At 41.8% G+C, this 20317-nt stretch overlaps 1 protein-coding gene across 1 annotated transcript; it reads right to left on the bottom strand.

Moving 5' to 3' along the window:
• Positions 1–3687: 3687 nt before the first annotated feature.
• PDC (phosducin) lies at positions 3688–15842 on the bottom strand. Its single transcript, XM_049776596.1, has 3 exons — positions 15782–15842; positions 9992–10137; positions 3688–4212 (listed from the first exon to the last, which is right to left on the bottom strand). The coding sequence occupies exons 1-3, from the start codon at positions 15840–15842 to the stop codon at positions 3688–3690; spliced, it is 732 nt and encodes a 243-aa protein (XP_049632553.1).
• Positions 15843–20317: the final 4475 nt, after the last annotated feature.

Here is a 20317-nt window from a genome sequence, read left to right as displayed (position 1 = left end):
TCCCCCAAGCCAGGAGCGATTTCTGAGTGCATAGTCAGGAGTAACCCTTGAGTGCCACAGGGTGTGGCCCAGAAAGAAAGAAAGAAAGAGAGAGAGAGAGAGAAAGAAAAAGAAAGAGAGAGAGAGAGAGAGAAAGAAAGAAAGAAAGAAAGAAAGAAAGAAAGAAAGAAAGAAAGAAAGAAAGAAAGAAAGAAAGAAAGAAAGAAAGAAAGAAAGAAAGAAAGAAAGAAAGAAAGAAAGAAGAAAGAAAGAAAGAAAGAAAGAAAGAAAGAAAGAAAGAAAGAAAGAAAGAAAGAAAGAAAGAAAGAAAGAAAGAAAGAAAGAAAGAAAGAAAGAAAGAAGAAAGGAAGAAAGAAAGGAAGAAAGGAAGAAAGAAAGAAAGAAAGAAAGAAAGAAAGAAAGAAAGAAAGAAAGAAAGAAAGAAAGAAAGAAAGAAAGAAAGAAAGAAAGAAAGAAAGAAAGAAAGAAAGAAAGAAAGAAAGAAAGAAAGAAGAAAGAAAGAAAGAAAAAGAAAAGTGTGTTCTAGGCCATGTGCTGCCAGTCAGAGCTGCATATTATTTATTGCAGGGAGGTGTTATGGGTATTATGTAGTGTGTGGGTATTGTATGGGTATTATGTATGTGTGTGTGCATGAGAGTGCATATACGTGAATGAATGTGTGTGTACATGAGTTTGTGTGTGCAAGTGTGTTTCCTGCAGACTCAGTTTGTGGTGAGGTAAATCTTCTATGGTCCAGAGAAGTAGCTCCCCTCACCCTTCATCCTGTCTATTGGACTTCATAGAAGGGTTCATTCATGTCCCCCCTTCCTGGCACCTGGTTGGGTGAGAGAACTAGCTGACTTGCCCCATTCTGATGGGCACTCAGTGGAAGTCCACAAAGCCAGGGAGCAAATGGCAGCACCACAAGCAGTAGATAAAAAGCTCACGCACTGCCAAGGCTGAGCCAACTCCCCTGGATTGAGTGTTTGAGTTTCTCTTTCCCTTCTTTGAGATCCTCCAGGGTGCCAGGGTCCTGCACGACTCATTGAGCTCAGGGAAAGTGATTTGGTGAAGAAATGAATGAAAGAAACTTCACTTTACAAGACACCTTTCTCCTTCCCTCAGCACCCTCCTCTCGAATTGCTCACACTCCGAACTTCGCCTTCAAATCCATCCCAGTGAGGATCTGATCTAGCTAGGGTGTTTGCTCTTGGCCATGTGATAGCATTGTCAGCCTTGGCACTGAAAACTTCATCCTTCTGCTGAGACCGAAAGAAGAGTGAAAGACCGAAAGAAGAGTGAAAGGCGTTCTTCCTGTCCAGGGAGCAAGCAAAGAACCCACATCAGGTTCACCTGGGGAGTTTGTAATCCAGGATTCCTGCAGAGGCAGCTTCCAAGTGCTCTCATTAAATCCTGTCTTTTGTCTGACTCTTCCCAATGAATGAGCCCCTGGGGCCTCACCTGGCCTCTGGTGAGTCACCTGGGCTTGGTGGGAGAATACTTGTGCCATCACTCACTCTCCTCATATAGGTGCCACCTAGTTACTTTTGTTTTGGCAATTATGGGTTAAGTACATTCCTGTTTCAGCTTGCTGCTCTATTTTAAGGTTGTGCACAAGGGCATGGATGCAAGTGCTCTTTTCAGCAATGCACGCACTCAGCAGGATCTCTCTGAGCACTCCCAGTTGACTTATGAGTCACTGGGGTAACCCTTAACATACCGAGATATACTTAAGAACCCCCCCAACCCTCAAGTTTCCCCCAAATAAGATAATTATCTTCTTTCATTTTTCATTGCCATGTGTTTGTGTGAGGAGAGGGTTTCAAAGCAGAGGTTCTGAATTCTATGCAACCTCCTTTATGACCTCATAAGCTCCACTTGTTGGTGGGGCTTAGAGTTAACTCCATGGATCTAAGAGTTGGAGACCTAGGCATAAGGTTAGTGAAATGGTTTAAGAGAGAACTTAGGGATCTGATCTAAGAGTCAGGGGCCTGTATCTAGGAGTCAGGGACCTGAATCTAAGAGTTAGAGACTTGGGTCTAAGACTTAGGGACCTGGAATTAAGAGTTAGGGAATTGGATCTAGGAGTTGAGGCTGAGTCTAAAAGTTAGGTACTGGGATCTAAGAGAAGGAACTGGGTCTAAGACTTAGGGACCTGGACCTAAGACTTAGGTACTGGGATCTTAGTTAGGGACCTGGGTGTAGGAGTTGGGGACCTGGGTCTTATAGGAGCCTGGATCTAGGATCTGAGTCTAAGAGGTACTGGGATCTAAGAGTTAAAGACCTGGGTCTAAGACTTAGGTACTGTTATCTAAGAATCAGAGACCTGGGTCTAAGAGTTAGGGACCTAGGTCTGGGATCTAAGAGTTAGCACCATGGACTCAAGAATGAGAGACATGAATCTAAGAGTTAGCCACTGGTTCTGGACAGGTGAATCTCCAGAAGTAGATGCAACCTACTCATTGCTCTTCTGTTTGGTGTCAATTTCCTTTTCATTGACCAAGTTTCCTAGACAATATTTCTCCTGAAATTATATTTTATTTTATTTTATTGTTTTTTGGCAAAGCCCAGGGGTTACTCCTGGCTCTGCACTCAGAAATCACTCCTGGCAGACTTTTGGGACCATATGGGATGCTGGGAATCGAACCCAGGTCCATCCTGGGTCAACCACATGCAAAGCAAATGCCCTATCATTGTGCTATCTCCCCACCCCCCTGAAATTATATTTTATTTTTTAAACATTTTTTATTTATTTTGGTTTTGGGGCCACACCCGGCGGTTGGCGCTCAGGGTTTACTCTTAGCTCTGTGCTCAGAAGTCACTTCTGTCAGACTTGGGCGATCATGTGGGATGCCAGGAATTGAACCTGAATCCGTCCAGGGTCAGCTACATGCAAAGCAAATGCCCCACCACTGTGGTATTACTCTGGCAATTGAAATGATATTTTAAACCGATTTTTAAACAACTGAAATGTGTTAAAGCTTGGTAAATTTCTCATTTTTATGAATTGGCAGAATAAAAGAGTTACCAAATGGTACCTTTTTGGAGGTGATATTCAAGCTTTTAGGACCCTGACAAAACCATTCTTGAGAAAGCACAACTTTCATGATTGATTGTTTCCCTAAGCCACTTTATTCTGGTTACACAAGAAAAATAATTATTCATGGAATTTGAAGAGCACAAATAACACTAAAGGAGAAAAGCATAAGGAGTCAAAAGGCTAATACAAAATTTGCAAGGGATTTTTGAAACCTGCTCCTGGGGTCTTATCTCTGTCATATCTTCTGGGGATGTCTCTATCTTCTGTCTGCTGGGATGTCTCTGTACTCTGCTAGCATTTTGTGGGAGTCTGTACAGACATTGTTTGATGCTAAAGAACTACGTGAGAATAACACTAAGAAAGCAAGTCATTTTTCTGACAGTTTGTTTTTTCCTCACAAATTTGCATCATTCTAGCTATACTGGAGTTACTCGAAAGCACCTGTCTTCAATCTTCCAACATCTATCCTGCATATCAGTCTATGACTTTAACCAAGCCACCATGGCTTTAACCAAGGTGGCAGGTAAACCAGTTGTCTTCAACCAGTCATGCCTGTGCTCCAGCAGTGGTCCATGCACTGTAGGTTGAAGAACACTGCTCTAAAGGAACCGGGCTGCTATGAGGACCAAAGCTCAATATAGGAGTGTGAGATATGAGAATGCTGATCCTTATTCAACGTCCTCCTCAGAGTCGCTCTGCTCTGGGGCATGTATCTCTCTCTCGGGCAGCATCCCATATTCATTGAGGAAAGACTCCACATCGCCTGCAAAAAACTCTTCAGCAAACTGTTCAGCCACACTAATGAAATTACCAACAAGCTCCCCACCTTTGTAGATGAGCAGCGTGGGCAGCACATTGGCGGGGAAGCGGTCCCCAGCACCCGTGTCAGAAGCTCTGATTTTGCAGAACTTGACAGTGGGGTACTCGGCAGCGAGGTGCTCTAAGCTGCAGTTGAGGCTCTCACAGCCCTTGATGCCGTCTTCGTAGACATGAACCAGGACTGGAGTGACTTTGTGTTCCTGCTCAATCGTCTCCAGGAAGTGCTCCCCACTAGCCAGCTCATACATGAACCCATACTGCGGCCCAAAGCTCAGCTTCTGGTGCATGTCCAGCATGCAGCGCCGGCGGTACCTCCGAAGGCAGTGCTCATCTTCCTTATCCTGATGGACGAGTTCATATTCCTGAATGCTCATCTGGGAAGCAGAAAAGAAAATAACAGCTGTAGATCATGTCCTGCCATTCGCTGCTTCCTCTTCCTGCCCTTTCCCCTGCTCCCATGATGGCATCCAAGGGAAGTGTCTGTTCTCATGACAACATTTTGGACTGCTCCTCTGAGGGCCCCTGCCTGGTGCTTGCCATCCCTTATGCTGATGTATTTTTATCCATAGTATTAGCTTCATTTTTGAATATTGTTTTTAGGGGGGTGGGGAAATTCCAAGCAGGCTACTTCCCATGGTATTTGGCCAACTAGGCAAGATAGTTCAAAATTCATGTCCAGCATTGTTGGGGACCTTTAGAACTAAATCCAGCAGTACTGAGGGGTCAAATTTAGGGTCTGTGTGTGCGCAAGTTATGCACCTCTGAGTGCTGCACTAGCTTCCCAGCCTGAATTGTTGGGTGCACAACACCGAGAGTGACTATAAGGCCCTGAATTCCCTTGGCGAGGCACCCCACCTTCCAAAATAAAATCAGTAACATCTTCACATTGAAGATCTCATTTCAGGTTGATTCCTCCTAGGAAACACATTGAAAAGCAACACTCCTTGAAAAGTGACAGCCACTCTCTTTAAAGGATTATCAAGAGAAAATCAGTGGCAATGGGTTGGAATTGTGTAAACTTCTCTATCAGTGTGAGGTGCTTGTCATCATGAAAGATTCTATTCTACGGTATACTGAAGACCTAAATACCAAGACACCTCAATGTGTGACCAGAAAAAAAAAAGGTTTTTTAAGAATGCCCCAAACAAAGGCAAATTATTACAATGGGGTTCAGGCTGTGAAATTAGAGAAAGCATAATACTAATTTTTTATAATGGCTCTGCTGCATAGTGTGAAATTTGTCTCATCCATCCTTGCACTAACTCTGTGGTTTCTGGTATGGAAGAAAGGGCAGTAAACATGTCCAGATTAGATGAGCATATCATGGAATACAAATAAACTGAACTCGGAACCTGCAAGGGGAGATTGAGAAAGATGATGTCCACAGACCCACGCAGTGATTCTAACACTGCGATTCAAGGGGATTGAGTAAACTATCTTCCAGTTTCCAAGGAAATGTGAAATATGTTACATGTAAAGCTTCTCCTTTACTTCCCTTCCCCTCCCCTTCCTTCCCCTCTCCTCTCCTTTTCCTTCCCCTCTCCTCTCCTTTTCCTTTCCCTCCCTAAATTCCCCTCCACTGCCCTTTCTTTCCCCTATCCTCCTCTTCCCTTACTCCCTTCCTTTCCCTCCCTTACCCTTCCCTCCCTTCTCTTCCCTTCCCCTTTTCTTTTCTTTTCTTTCCATTTCTTTTATTTTCTGTTTGTGGGCTACACCCAGCAGTGCTCAGGGGTAACTCCTGTTTCTGTGCTCAAAAACTACTGCCAGATCTATGCACAGTAAGACATTGTAAGACATTTATTTGCCCTACACGTGGTCAACTCAGATTTGATCCCTCCATCTCAATTGGTCCCCTGAGCACCTTCAGTAGTGACTCTGAGTGCAGAGCTAGGAGTAACCCCTGAGCACCACTGGGTGTGGACCAAAAATCAAAAAAAAAAAAGTGTGTCTGAGTTGTGGAGCTGGAGATCAAACTGAGGATGGTTGCATATAAGGAAAGTACCTCACCCTCTGTACATTTTCTGGGGCCCACTAATTACTCCATTATTAACTTTGTGTTATGGAAGACTAAGCACCTACACCCCCACAGCAATGAAAAAAAAAGGACAGTAAGGAACAATGTGTGGCCAGTGTGGGTGAGCCAGGCAAGGTGACTTCTAAGCCTGCTATACCAAGTGCTCATTAACAGTATGAGCAGGCCAGGCAAATCTAACGGGAGATGGGCAGGGGTCAAACCCAGTACACTCATGGTGATGATTCTTTGACACCTGTAGGCTGTTTTGGTTTTGCTTATAAACCACATCCAGGGCTTACTCCTGGCTCTGTACTCTGTACTCACTCCTGATGATGCCCAGGAAACCATATGGGATTCTGGGGATCAAATCTGGGTCAGCCACCTGTAGAGTATTTTTTAAAGGATAGGATACTTGAGAGAGCAAGATACTGTCATTTATCACAATTGTCTTAAGCACTTTATAACAATTATTCTCCTTCATCTTTCCAACCATTCTATGAGGGCTTATTACTCTCATTTTATGCAGGACCTTGAGATGTAGGGGAAATAAAATATCTGATTATTTTATTAGTTATCTGGTTTCTGCCTCTATTCATTATTACAATGTCATATTTTTTTCTTTAAGTGATGGTCTTGATTTAATTTTTAACTCTAATGTTGCTAAGGATTATTGTATAATATGTGTAACTATATATATATATATTTAAGTTGCTCTGAGATTGTCCATGGCACAAAGTTGAATCCCTCGGTAACTAGTGATCCCATGCTTGTTCTGGTCATGTGTTGAGGCATCTTGAAATTTAGACCTTTAGACATGATTCTAAAGCTTGACCTTTGCACAAAATTTTTCATGGGTATAAGGGCCTAGCATGATTTCAAACCATTTTTTCATTGAGTCTCTCACCACTTTTCCTTTAAAGCAAATGGACAGAGTATCCCAACAAAGGAATCATACCTGAAATAAGACATGGAGATCTCATTTATTTTTATTTGGTTTGGGAAATGACTCCTAAACAGTGCTCAGAAGACCCAGATGTTGGATTATTGGTCCTAATCAATATTCATACTCTACCCTAGGGTGTGATCTGGTGATGGGATTATTGGATTATTCCTTACTTGGTATTCCTCTTCTACCCTAGGGTGTGGCCTGGCTCTTGTCGATAAAAGCAGAGGTATAAGGAAGACAGGCACTCTTTCTTCAGTCTTCCTCCACTAAGCTGCATTCCTTCTTAGGAGCAGAAAGCTTGTGTGGTTGGATTCCTTGCTTGAGTGCTGGATTTCCTGAACCTGTTAATGTACCTTTTCACTGAACAGATTAATTATTTCCTGTCAACGTTTGTTTCCAGACCTGAGTCTCACCAGAGCTTCATTTTGGAGCCCTGGACTCCACTAGCACCTAACGGACCACTCACAGAGATTCCCAGACTACTAATTGGGCCATTGCTAGGGTCTAAGGGTGCCATGCTAGACTCTGCATGACTACATCCAGGTTTACTTCCAGGGCTATATTTAGGAATATGGGCAAAGGTGGCAGTTGTGGTGCTGGAGTTCAAACCCAGGTCAGGCAAATGTGAGGTAGACACCCTAATCTCAGACTATCTCCTTTCTTTAGTCTGGCCCATGATTTTAGCCTGTACTTATAAGCAAGTATTCCATCTTCTTATTTCAAACAACTCACACTTCTCCAAAGATTGCCTTTTACAGAAGTGTCTTCCTTTGGTTTTGTGTTTTGTTAAATCGGGAGTCAGGAATAGGCCCATGAGAGAGACCCATCCTCCAGTCATCAGGAAGATGTAAAGGCTCACAAAGGATCTGGGAGGGAAAAAGTGTTTATTCAAAGCTTTTACTAGAAGTCCACTACTACCTCCAGGCTGCCAGGGCTGCATGCTGCAGAGGCCCAAGGCTGCCAGAACTCGGTGCTGCAAGGCTCACAGGGGCCTGTGGGGCCTGGCTGCTGGGTGGGGCCTCATGCCCAACCAGGGACACCATCATGTAGCAACTACCAGCCCAGAACTGAGAGAGAAGAGAGAAAGAGAAATCAAGTATGCTTTTTATTCCCCCTGGAGTCTGGGTCCTGCCACTACTGCCTGGAGGTTTCTAAGAAAGAGGGAGAAATAGATGAAAATTCACCAGCCAGAGGTGGCTGGGGAGGCCTGGGTTCAAAAAAGAAAGAAAAGGGAATAGATACAAAGCTGCAGCCTTTTTCCAATGCTTTATCTCTGGTCCCCTGTGGACCAGGAGGCTCTGCTGTGATCACTATCCTGGGCCCCCCTGCAGTGCTCCAAGTTTTTCCTTTTATACCCAGCATGACAAGGGGGCATGTGCAAGGGGCATGTCCAAGGGGCATGTCCAAGTTCAACTGTCATTATAGTGAGGTATTCAAGGGATGTGTGTCCAAGTCCAACTGCCACACATCATTGTGTTAGTCCCAAATACAGCCTCAGTCATCAGGGTTGGAGGATAGAAAGTCCTCTCAGGTTGCTAGCCCCTGAGTAAAACTGTTTTCCTCACACTGGCTTAGGTTTCTGGTCTCTGACCTCTTAGAGATCTGGGATTTGCTCCATTCTGGACAGGCAGTGTCTAAGGAAAAAGTCTATCTTCACAGCTAAGAATTATGGGTTGGGAGGGAAATGACCCACCAATTACAATTTCCTCATGACAAAAGTCTGTGTGTCTTATCACTATTATTGTTGTGTACCTAGTTATGCATAACTAAGTACACTAGGTAACTAGCAAGAAACTAGTTATGCAAGTTCTAAAAAAGGGCCTGAAAGCTTTAGCTTTCTTTAGAAAGGCAGTGAGCACTGAGGTATTTTATCACACTCTGATTCTGAAATAATCTCTGTCCACAACTTGCAGGTCAACTTTTTAATGTATCCCTGTGATTATCCATGACATAATAAGGGAGTTAATTTTAGTGCTGCTTAAAAAATCAAGGACACTTTAGCAGTATCTGTAATATTTACTAATATAAAGCCAATATTCTCTTTCTTAGGTACAACACTTATACTTTTATAGGACTATTTAGATTTTACCTTTAAATTTATTTATTTATTTATTTATTTATTTTAGGGTTTGGGGTCAAAGCCATCAGCGTTCAGGAGTTACTCCTGGCTCTGCACTCAGGAATTTCTCCTGGCTGGCTCAGGGATCATATGCAGTGCTGGGGATTAAACATGAGTCATCCATGTGCAAGGCAAATACCTTATTTGCTGTACTATCACTCTAGCCCCCTTAAAAAGATTCTTTTTATTTGTTTGTTTTTGTTTTTTGTTTTTTTTTTGGGGGGGGTCACACCTGGTGATGCTCAGAGGTTACTCCTTGCTAGGCTATGCGCTCAGAAGTCGCTCCTGGCTTGGGGACACCGGGGGATCAAACCGCGGTCCGTCCTAGGCTATCGCTGGCAAGGCAGACACCTTACCTCTAGTGCCACCGCGATTTTTTTTAGGTTTTAACTCTCATATGGTCACCTTCTACAATAGCACCCTTGCTGGGGCTGGGAATATGGGTTCTTTGGATCATAAGAGGACCCAGGAAGGCATGGGTATGGTCCTGGTGCATGACGATAGACAACTGTGTTTCTCCTCAGCTGCCTGTAGTCAATCTGCCCATATTGTAAGGCCTCCAAGTGCCAGCTGACCCTCAGCAGAAGAGAGGCATTTTACTTTGACCCCACTCTGGAGAAGTTCATGGTGCCATTTTTCTCTGTCTTGCTTTCATTTGTGGTGGCACAAATGAATGATCTCTACTTCATTTCAATAGTGACAGGCGTGGGGATCTCTTAGGATTGCCCTTTACTTCCTGTTTCCTGTTTTAGTACAAAAAAAATGCCACCAACACATAGTTTTGAACTATAATTGTATTATATATTTTTTAATTTTTATTTATTTATTGGTTGGTTGTTGGGTCACACTCAGTGGTACTCAGGGGATACTCCTGGTTCTGCACTCAGAAATTGCCCCCGGCAGGCTGGAGGACCATATGGGATGCTGGGAATCAAATGGGTCCTTCCCAGGTCAGCCGAATGCAAAGCAAATGCCCTACTCCTGTGTTATCACAGGAGTATTTTATATATTTGGAGTCTTTTAGGCCCCAGGCTAGATCACACTCTAATGGTGTCCAAGTCCTCCTTGTCCTACCTTCCTGCCGAATCTTTCTTGTTGAATTTCAGTGCTCTGAGGTGAAGACATTTGTCTGAAAATCTCCTTCTTGCTGCCTGGGGCCAAAGCGTGGTCCACACTCTCTAATTTAAACTTCCTCCAATCATGTATTACTCCTTTGGGACCTACAATAAAACAAAATATAAATGGATTTTCTCTGGACTTTTCATATTGACTGTATGTATTATTTTGACCATGAAAACTGTTGAACCAGAAAGATAACTTCAGAAACTGGATCTGTCCTTCTCCTGGAAAACTTGAGACTCTAGTTGTTTTTTGAAAGGATGAGATTGACTAATTTTTCAACTTCTTTCTTCCATGACGGAAGAAAGGAACAAATCTTTGCTAAGAATCTTTCTGTGAGGGCCAGAGAGCTAGGACATTTGCCTTGCACTCAGCAGATTCAAGATGGACGGTGGTTCAAATTCCAGCATCCCATATGATCTCCTGAGCCTGCCAGGAACTATTTCTGAGTGCAGAGCCAGGAGGAACCTCTGAATGCTGTCAGGTGTGTCCCAAAAAGCAAAAAATAAAAAATAAAAATCTTTTGTTGTATGAGCATTGAGTGGAAGTAAAAAAATGATCAGACTTAAACACCAAACCCAAAGTCAGAATAGATACCCAATCTATACCCAACACCCCTCTCCCAGGGGGTAGGGGAAAAAGCTAAAAGAAAGGCAGTGGGAATACAAATACAGATGGGAACTATTTCAAAGGTCTCAATTTACCTCAGAGACTTAGACCTTTTAGGATGGAGAACTGACTTGCAAATTTAAGAAAATTTTAAGTCATGCACCATCAACTGATGTTCTGTTGGTTTTTGTTTGTTCTTGGTCATACCTCGTGATGCTTGGGATTTATTCCTGGCTCTGCATTCAGGAATTATACCTGCTGGGCTTGGTGGATCATATTGGGGTATTTGGGATGGAACCCAGGACAACATACAAGGTTACTGTACTGTCTCTCTGGCCCCCATCAACTGATATTCTGAAGTTTAGTAGACAACAGAAATAATAGTAGTGTTTGAAAGAAGTTGACACTCTTTTTTTTTTCCCTTGGAAAATATCCTGAGATATTTTACTGCTTCTTGGAGAGGTAGCACAGAGGCACAGAGGAACATCTCTTAAATGCATTCCCAAAGTTCAAAGTTTGAACCAAGAGCCCACTAGCTGTGCCTATATAACTTTTTTTGTTTGTTTTTTCAACATTTTGTTTTAAGCTAAAATATACATATAAATGTACTTTTTTCAATTTTTTATGTGCATTCTTTTTTTATTTAAACAACTTTATCACATACATGATTGTGTTTGGGTTTCAGTCATGTAAAGAACACCACCCATCACCAGTGCAACATTCCCATCACCAATGTCCCAAATCTCCCTCCTCCCCACCCAACCCCCGCCTGTACTCTAGACAGGCTTTCTATTTCCCTCGTACATTCTCATTATTAGGATAGTTCAAAACGTAGTTATTTCTCTAACTAGACTCATCCCTGTTTGTGGTGAGCTTCATGAGGTGAGCTGTAACTTCCAGCTCTTTTCTCTTTTGTGTCTGAAAGTTATTATTGCAAGAATGTCTTTCATTTTTCTTAAAACCCATAGATGAGTGAGACCATTCTGTGTCTTTCTCTCTCTCTCTCTCTCTTTCTCTCTCTCTCTCTCTCTGACTTAAGGCCTTTTAAATATATTTGACTTTACAAAGCTTGTCCTTGCTTTAATGTTCACTTTAAGAGTGTAATATATGGGTTCTTTCTCGATATTTCCACATAATTGCTTAGTTCCAGGATTTGTCATTTTAATATAGATTCTCTTAGGTTAATTATACTCAGCTTTGTTTGTTTTGGTTTTTTTGTTTGTTTGTTCGTTTACTTATACATCTGTCTTCTGGCTCTGTTCTCGGGATACAAACGCTAGGCCTGTGCATAGCACGTCCCTTTCCCTCTTGTTTCTGACAATGGTGGACTATTGCACATTTTAAAAAAATTGTTTTTGAGGCCTGCAGTGCTGCAGTGCTCCTGCAGCTGCTCCTACAGAACTTTTGTAGTGCTCAGGAGTTACTGATGGTTCTGTTCTTCGGATTGACCCCCGGTAGTGCTCAAGGGACACTATGACATACTGACAAATCGAGGTCAGAAGTATGCAAGACAAGCACCCTCCCTACTGTCCTATCTATCACTCTGTCCCTGCATATTCTTTTTCTTATCATATTGTTTTTCACTTCCTTTTACAGCATGAAGGGCTTTTTGTTTTTGTTTTCTGGTTGTTTCTTTTTTCATATAAGGAAATAAAGAGGCTCTTTCTTGCTTAAAAAAATGAAAACACAGACCACTGTGTAGAAATTACTTTATTTAGAGAGTTCTTTTTGAAGCATTGTTGCTTCCACATTTTCCCTGAGTCCCGTGGTTCTGAATGACCAGCCCTGGTCACACACTGTTTTCTGCACAGCTTATATGTTCAGGAAGTAAAGGGCTCCCCCACAGAAGATGTGCCCCACTTCTCTCTGGAACTGGGAGAACTAAGTCTCCCTACCAGGACTGGAAGTACTATATTGTCTACCCTGCTGAAGTATGAATACTTGGTAATCTACCAGAAATGTGAGTATTGAATCCCAGGAGTATGAGTCCTGAGTTTCCCTAGGAGTGTGAATAGTAGTGCAACCCCAGAGTATGAGTACTGGTCCCCTTAGGAGTGTGAGTTCTGGTTTCCCTATGAGTGTCCCCCCAAGGAGTGTGAGTATTGGTCTCCCAAGAGTGTAAATATCTAGTGTACCCTCAGGAGTGTGAGTATTCAGTGTCCCCCAGGAGTGTGAGTATTCATGTTCTTTCAGGAATATGAGGACCCAGTATTCTCCCAAGGAGTGTGAGTACTCAATGTCCCCCCAGGAATGTGAGTATTGATTCCCCTCAGAAATGTGTGGATAGACCACATGCTGGCCCATAAAACATACTTTCATAAAATCAAGAGGATAGAAATCATGCAGACTACCTTTGCTGATCACAAGGCACTGAAACTAGACATGAACTACAAAGGGACACAGAAGAAAAACTTTAACGCCTGGAAATTAAACAGATTACTAATGAACAACCAGTGGGTAAGAAATAAAATCAAAGAGAAAATGAAAACATTTCTGGAAACAAATAACAATGAAGACACAAATTATCAGAATTTATGGGACACAGCAAAAGCGGTACTGAGAGGAAAATTGAAAGCTTTGGAAGCACACATCAAGAAGGAAGAAGTGGCCTACATGAATTGCTTAATGACATAGCTTATAAAATTAGAAAATGATCAACAAAAGGAACCAAAATTAGGTAGGCAGAAGAAAATAACAAAGCTTAAAGCAGAAATCAATGAAGTGGGAATCCAAAAAACAATCCCAAAGATCAACAAAAGCAAAAGTTGGTTCTTTAAAAAAATAAACAAGATTGATAAACCACTGGCAAAACTCAAAAAGAAACAGGGAGAGAGAGAAACTTGATAAACTGGATTAGAAATGAAAAGGAGGGATGGAGAGATAGCATGGAGGTAAAGCATTTGCCTTGCATGCAGAAGGTCGGTGGTTCAAATCCCGGCATCCCATATGGCCCCTGATCCTGCCAGGAGCGATTTCTGAGCATAGAACCAGGAGGAACCCCTGAACGCTGCTAGGTGTGACCCAAAAACCAAAAAAAAAAAAAAAAAGAATGAAAAGGGGGAGATCTCTGCAGATACTGCAGATACAAAGGGTAATCAGAGACTACTTTGAGAAACTATGCCATGAAGCACGAGAACCTGGAAGAAATAGATAAATTCTTGGACTCTTATAACCTTCCACAGCTGAATAAGAAATGTGTGAGTAATGGGCACCCCCAGGAGTGTGAGTACAAATCCCCACAACTAGGGTTTTGCCTCTTTCCAAAGTGGATCAGAACATCTTCAAGTCACCAACTCTATGAGAATGTGCATCTCCTTCAGATTTGACAAGAACCAATGAAAATGTTCTATTACGTTCTTTATTTTTCTTGTTTATCCACTTGTCTGATTTTTAAGGGAGCTGAAGATTTTAACATATATAAAAAATAGATGTATTTGTGAATCTATTGATTTGCAAACATTTTCTCCCACATTGTTTATTATTTGACTCCAGGGACTCTCAGAGCCCCCTCTCTCCATCCCCTCACACCTGTAGCTCCACATCTCATCTCCATCTCCCTTGATGGTGTCTTGGTTTTGCTCATAGATAGGTGGTCATCACACTGTCACTGTCAAGTGAATTCCACTATTTTTTGTCTAGAATTCATGTAAACTTCTGACTAAATTTAAAGGTTCCAAGTAATAGTCTCAAAATAGATGGAGAAATAATAACCAAATAAGATTTTCCTTCTTAAACCATGCAACTTGACTTTTAATATCTTAGCAGTGGTGTTCAGTCAGCTACACACACTATCTTGTTATTGTTGGGCACCACATCTGGTGGTGTTTGGGGGCACTTCCCACTGTGCTAGAGGTCACTCCTGGCAGCGCTCTGGGGAGTATGTGGTGGTGGGGGGGTGGAACCCTGAGACTCACATATGCTAGGCAAGTGTCCTCTACTGCCTATAATCCATTCATAATGAAGAAAATAGGCACTGGATGAATAATAAGATGGTTCTCTAGAGGAATATTGAAATCCATTTTATTAATAGTGTTTTATTTGGGAATAGAAAGCATATAAGACAAGGGTTAAGTCACTTGCTTTGATGTGGTTGACCTGGATTTGACCCCAGCAAATTGTATTTGGTCCCATGAGCCCTGTTTAGAGCAAACCAAGTACTGCTGGGTGTGCCCCCCCCCCAATGTTTATCATTCCCTTCATTTTTTATACTCAAGAATTTTAATTGAAGGCTTTCTTTATTTATCTTTTGGTCTACCATTCTTTACAATTGCAAGAATAGTTCCTAGTGGGGAGAATTAAGAAAGGAAGTAACTTAATTGTAATGGAGATAGAGGGGCTGGACTGCAAAAATTCTCTGTAATTATTGTTTTTCCTCATTCTCTGTCATCTCGAACTATTTTAAGATTATTTTAGTTCACAATAATTTATCCACTCATATTTTTAGATTCTATCAAATGACTCAAAGGTATTACTTAAATTTTTTTGAATAATGGCAATAGTAACAGTTAGTGATCTTCAGACTCAAGTTTCATAAATTTTTTCTTTCTTTCTTTTTGTTCTTTTTTCTCCCTTATTTTCTTCCTTACCTTTTTCCTCTCTTCCTCCCTCCCTTCCTCCCTTCTTCCATTTCTTTCTCATTTCCTTCTTTTCTACCTTCTTACCTTCCTTCCCTCATTCTCTCTTTCCCTCCTTCCTTCCTCCCTTTCTACTTTTCTTCCTTCCCTCTCTCCCTCCTTCTCTCCTTCCTCCCTCCCTCCCTCCCACCCTCCCTCCGTCCCTATCTCCTTCCTTCCTTCCTTCCTTCATCCTTCCTTCCTTCCTTCCTTCCTTCCTTCCTTCCTTCCTTCCTTCCTTCCTTCCTTCCTTCCTTCCTTCCTTCCTTCCTTCCTTCCTTCCTTCCTTCCTTCCTTCCTTCCTTCCTTCCTGCCTGTCTGCTTGCCTTTCTTCCTTCCTGTCTTCCTTTCCACCCTCCTACAGGCAATACTTGGCTGTGCTCAGGGATCACTTCTGGTGATGCTTGGGGTTCCATATGTGGTGCCAAGAATCAAATCCAGGTCAGCTGTATGCAAAGTAAGTACCTTATCCCTGTATTTTCTCTCCAGCCCCTCATTACTTTTTCCCTGTGTGTTTGCTTACCAGTATGGGTGGCCTGTCCCTCAAAGTCATTCTCTAAGTTTTGACGTTGGGCTTCTTCCATTTCAGAAATTAGATGCACTTTAATCTGTAAGATAAATAAAAATGATGACATAAATTCTAAGACTTACAATAAATTCTGTACTTACAATATATTACTATTTTATTATTTGGGGCTTTAGGAACACAATGGGATACTTGGAGTGATCACTATTCATGCTTGGGGAACTGTGTTTGATACTGGTGATAGAATTGAGGGCAGACCCTAGGCAAGGCAAGTGCCTTACTCCCTGTACTATCTCTCTAGTTCAACAATATATTATTTGGTATAATAAATTAATAGTATGTACCTACTATTGTTGGGTTACACCTTATTTTACCCCAAACAAAGATCAAACCCTGGTTTCTTTGTATGTTTGTTTACAACTTGGACTACCCCTAAACAGAGATTATTTTACTTGTAAACCTGGGTGGGTTTACTGTCCCATCTGGGGGGTGGGTCCTGTACTCAATAAAGATGGCAGTCTGGCAGGCAGCTGGAACTCTCCATACTAGGGAGAAGACTGCCAGACTATATGTTTCACACTCAGCCTGGTTTGGATTATTTCTTGTGTGACCCTGATTCAGATCCGTTTGCCTGGGTTTGGATATATGGCACGTGGGGTGATTTTACATACTGTGAACACTTACTATGTACCTGATATGTTCTAGTTACTTTGTCAAATTTTTCATTCTTCCATAGCTGTATAACTCAGAGACAATTGTTAATGCTGATTTGCAGCTGGGAGCTGAGAGCTGATGGAAAAGGAGATGACATTCTTTATGTCTAAGACTGCACAGGAAGTGCAGGGGTTGCCTTGAAGTTTGAGTTTAGAGCTAAATCTTATACCAGTGCATTATGGGAGTTGATACACAATAAAATCTCACCCCCAATGCAATTTGCTAAATCCAACTTTTGAACTAACACTGCAGATGAGCAATGCAGAGAGCTGGCTCATAACAGTCCAGAAGTGTGTTGCCTCTGAAGATCAGAAAATGAGTTTTTTTTTTTTTAATTTTTCTTTTAGGGCCGGTGAGATAGCACACTAGTAGGGCGTTTGCCTTGCACAAGGCCAACTTAGGAAAGACAGTGGTTCAATTCCTGGCATCCCATATGGTCCCTGAGCCTGCCAGGGGTAATTTCTGAGCATAGAGCCAGGAGTAATCCCCTGAGCACTACTGGGTGTGGCCTGAAATCCAAAAAAAAAAAAAAAGAGTTTGTATTTTTTAAGAGAATTATAATGAGCTACTTTGCCTCCTTTATCTGCTTTCTTTAAAAAAAATATTGTATAGCATTGTGATATACCAAGTTGTTCATAATACAGTTGTTTCAAATACTAATCTCATCACCAGTGTGACCTTCCCTCCACCAGTGTCCTCAATCTCCCATCCAACACCCCAACCTGTCCCCTGAAGGTACAAACAAATTTACCTCACAGATGTTTGTTACAACACAAAGGCAAATGGAATTATCAAAACTTAGACCAGGAAGAGTCAATTTGTAACAATTGTAATAATTACATCTCTGAATGGTGTTACTTAAATCATTTCTGAGGATTTAATGGTTGGTTGATGCTAGCTGAGCTTCTGTGTTATAGCTTAGGCTCACTGGGCTTGGTAGATGTCTGTGCAACTTTCCCATCAGATTTGCTGTGATACTACTGAGATGACACTATTACAAAATTCGGAAGTGTTGTGTGGCTGCAGATATGGCTGCTCATTTTTTTCCTTCAATGAATCATGGAGAGGGCAATATTATTCCCCTTTTAGAGACTTGAGGTAAGGGACTCATATCCGGCATTGTGCAACTAGAGAAGCTAGATTCTAACATGTTCATCCCTCAGATTCTTGCTCTCCACACACCCCCTCCCCATGCTACTGGGACAAAAAAATCAAGATATTCATATGTGCTTATTGAAATGACTAAAACAATCCCAGTGTTCACATCCTGGGCCCAATTCTCACTTCATGAATCAGAGAAGTTAACTATGGCCCCAAATCTTCCCAAGCATGCAAGTTTTTATTATCGGAAATGTGTTAATGACCTACTGAAGACCATATTCCTACTGATCTTTCCAACTTAGTTTCTAAAATTGACTTATACTTTAGCCCTGAGTTTGGGCTGTTGGGTGATTTCCCAAGGAATGTGAGCAGAACTCTTTATCTTGGTTGCGTTTTTGTTTTGATGCTAGCTCCCCAATATTTGGACTGATCTCATAATTTTATTATTTCTTCTACAGGACTCCACCCAGAATCAAAGTTTTCTGCCAATTTAATTTCATCCACTTGAGTAAGAAAAAGCATTTGGGAAAAGGATATCAAGGAAATAGCAATCTCAAGGAAATCTCAAGGAAATCTGCAATGCTTATGTAACTAAATGCTTCAAAGACAGAGACCTTCTTTCTCTGCCACTCTTAACCATTCTAAGCTGTCAGATCTGTTGAAAATATCCTATAAATGAAGCAGCAAAAACGAAAGAGCTACTTCACACACTAGTGGTTTTTTTTGTTTGTTTATTTGTTTTTTGTTTTTTTGTCACACCTAGCAGAGCTCAGGGGTTACTCCTGGCTCTACACTCAGAAATCACTCCTGGAAGGCTCAGGGAACCATATGGGATGCCAGAATTCGAGCCACCGTCCTTCTGCATGCAAGGCAAAATCCCTACCTCCATGCTATCTCTCTGGCCCTACATACTAGTTTTTATTCTCAGCAAATGATTGGCCTTTGATTTTCAGGTGTAGGTTCCAGGTTCTGAGGGATTTAATGATCTTTAGTGGGTTACACAGGCAGTGTGGAAGAGACAGAATGAGGATTCAAATTTGGTTTTTTTTTTACTATTCTTTTGGGGATGAAGAAGAGGGGATATTTGGATCACACCCGGCAGTGCTCAGGGCTTACTCCTGGCTCTGTGCTCAGGGATCACTCCTGGAATGGAGTGATCAGAAAACTGATGCGATGCTGGAAATCAAATACAGGTCAGCTGCATGCAAAGCAAACACTTTACCCACTGTACTATCACTCTCGCCCATCAAATGCAGGTTATTTCTCTAGCTTTTAATCTCCCAAATCCTTATTTTTAGTACTCCAATATACCATCTTTAATAACTTGCTACTATGGATAATGAATGAACCCAACCAGCAAATTTTTTGTCATGGTATTAAAGCCAAAATGAGGATATGGAAGACATCAGATCACTAATAGCCCCCCAGCCCAAAGATCCTTATTTTAATGATATGTGTATTTGTTTGGGCTCATATTAAAGTGAATATAGCAGCAAGAATCTGTTAAAGTACCAAAATTTGCTCTCAACTCTGGAAAGTTATGAAAACCTATGTTGAGTTTTGCCATCATACATGTTGGTTGAGAATTTTCCATTGACCTTTATTACTTCATTATTTGTGAGTGAAGTGCAGTTGGCAGTAATGCAAATGATGCAAAAATAAGGTGATGATTGGGGCCCACACAATTCTCATGGACTTATGATAAAATTATGACTTTGTCATACTGAGGGGCATATGAATTATGTCTTCTGGGAAACAGATGGAAGGTTTAGGTAAGGCACAAACACATACTCACACACACACAAACATACACACACACACACACACACACACACCACATGCTTGCCATGTGGTTCATAAGCTCTGACTAACATTCTAGTAACTTTACCATCTCTGAGACTCATGTCTCACAAAGCCTGTTTGTGTCTCAGGCTTCATATTATGCAGCCAGGTTTTCTAGGAAACCCGAAGTGACACCCCTTGTTGAAATGAACATCTCATCACAGGCCAGGTGCAATCCTGGATACGCCCAGCACTGAGGGGTAACTTGGGGGTTCCTGAGCAGGCCCCATCCTTGGGACCTTGCATTGAGCCATCAACGTGTTGACTGAGAATAGTTGGCAGGGTCCCCCTAAACACTTCCTAAGAACCACTTGGGAGAGCCTGAACCTTCCAAAATAGAAAACTAATTTCTCACTTAGTCTCTCTACATCTCTGCTAGTCTGACTGATTCAGAGTTTCATGGTCTCAAGTATATTCTGAACTTGTTAACAAATTCTTCAATGTTTACACAGGCATTGTTTGGTTTCTTTCCATTTCAGAGGCTGGAGGAATGGAATGGGGCACCACGTCTGGATGAGGGTTCCTAGTTTGCAGCAGTACTCCATATTCTTTTCAGTAAAAAGAATGAACCCACTAATTCAGGCTGCCCTTAGGACTTCTTTCAGTTCTGACTCAATCTACTCCAAGGCTCTCTCTCCAAATAACTTGGGGTCAGGCCATCAGTGTAGGGATTTGGGGGAACACAGACATCTATAGATTGGAGTAAAACTTTGGTAAAGAAAGTATCTCAGTCCTGGGGATACACACTAGGAACACAAAAACACAATACAAAATGCCCTATGAACTCCTATATTCACTGCAGCTCTATTTACAATAGCCAGGATCTGGAAACAACCCAGGTACCTGACAACTGACAAGTGGCTAAAGAAACTGTGG

This window comes from Suncus etruscus, chromosome 7 (genome assembly GCF_024139225.1).
Source record: "Suncus etruscus isolate mSunEtr1 chromosome 7, mSunEtr1.pri.cur, whole genome shotgun sequence".
Taxonomy (NCBI): Eukaryota; Metazoa; Chordata; class Mammalia; order Eulipotyphla; family Soricidae; genus Suncus; species Suncus etruscus.
This window is presented reverse-complemented; position numbering and strand designations above follow the sequence as displayed.

What these genes read in the sequence shown, in the direction of transcription:
- PDC (XM_049776596.1), bottom strand. Translation starts at nt 15,842, where the DNA reads ATGGAAGAAGCCCAACGTCAAAACTTAGAGAATGACTTTGAGGGACAG. An exon ending in GGGACAGGCCACCCATACTG is followed by an intron (nt 10,138 to 15,781) that starts GTAAGCAAACAC and finishes GTTTTATTGTAG; the next exon opens with GTCCCAAAGGAGTAATACAT. An exon ending in AAGAAAGATTCGGCAGGAAG is followed by an intron (nt 4,213 to 9,991) that starts GTAGGACAAGGA and finishes TCTGCTTCCCAG; the next exon opens with ATGAGCATTCAGGAATATGA.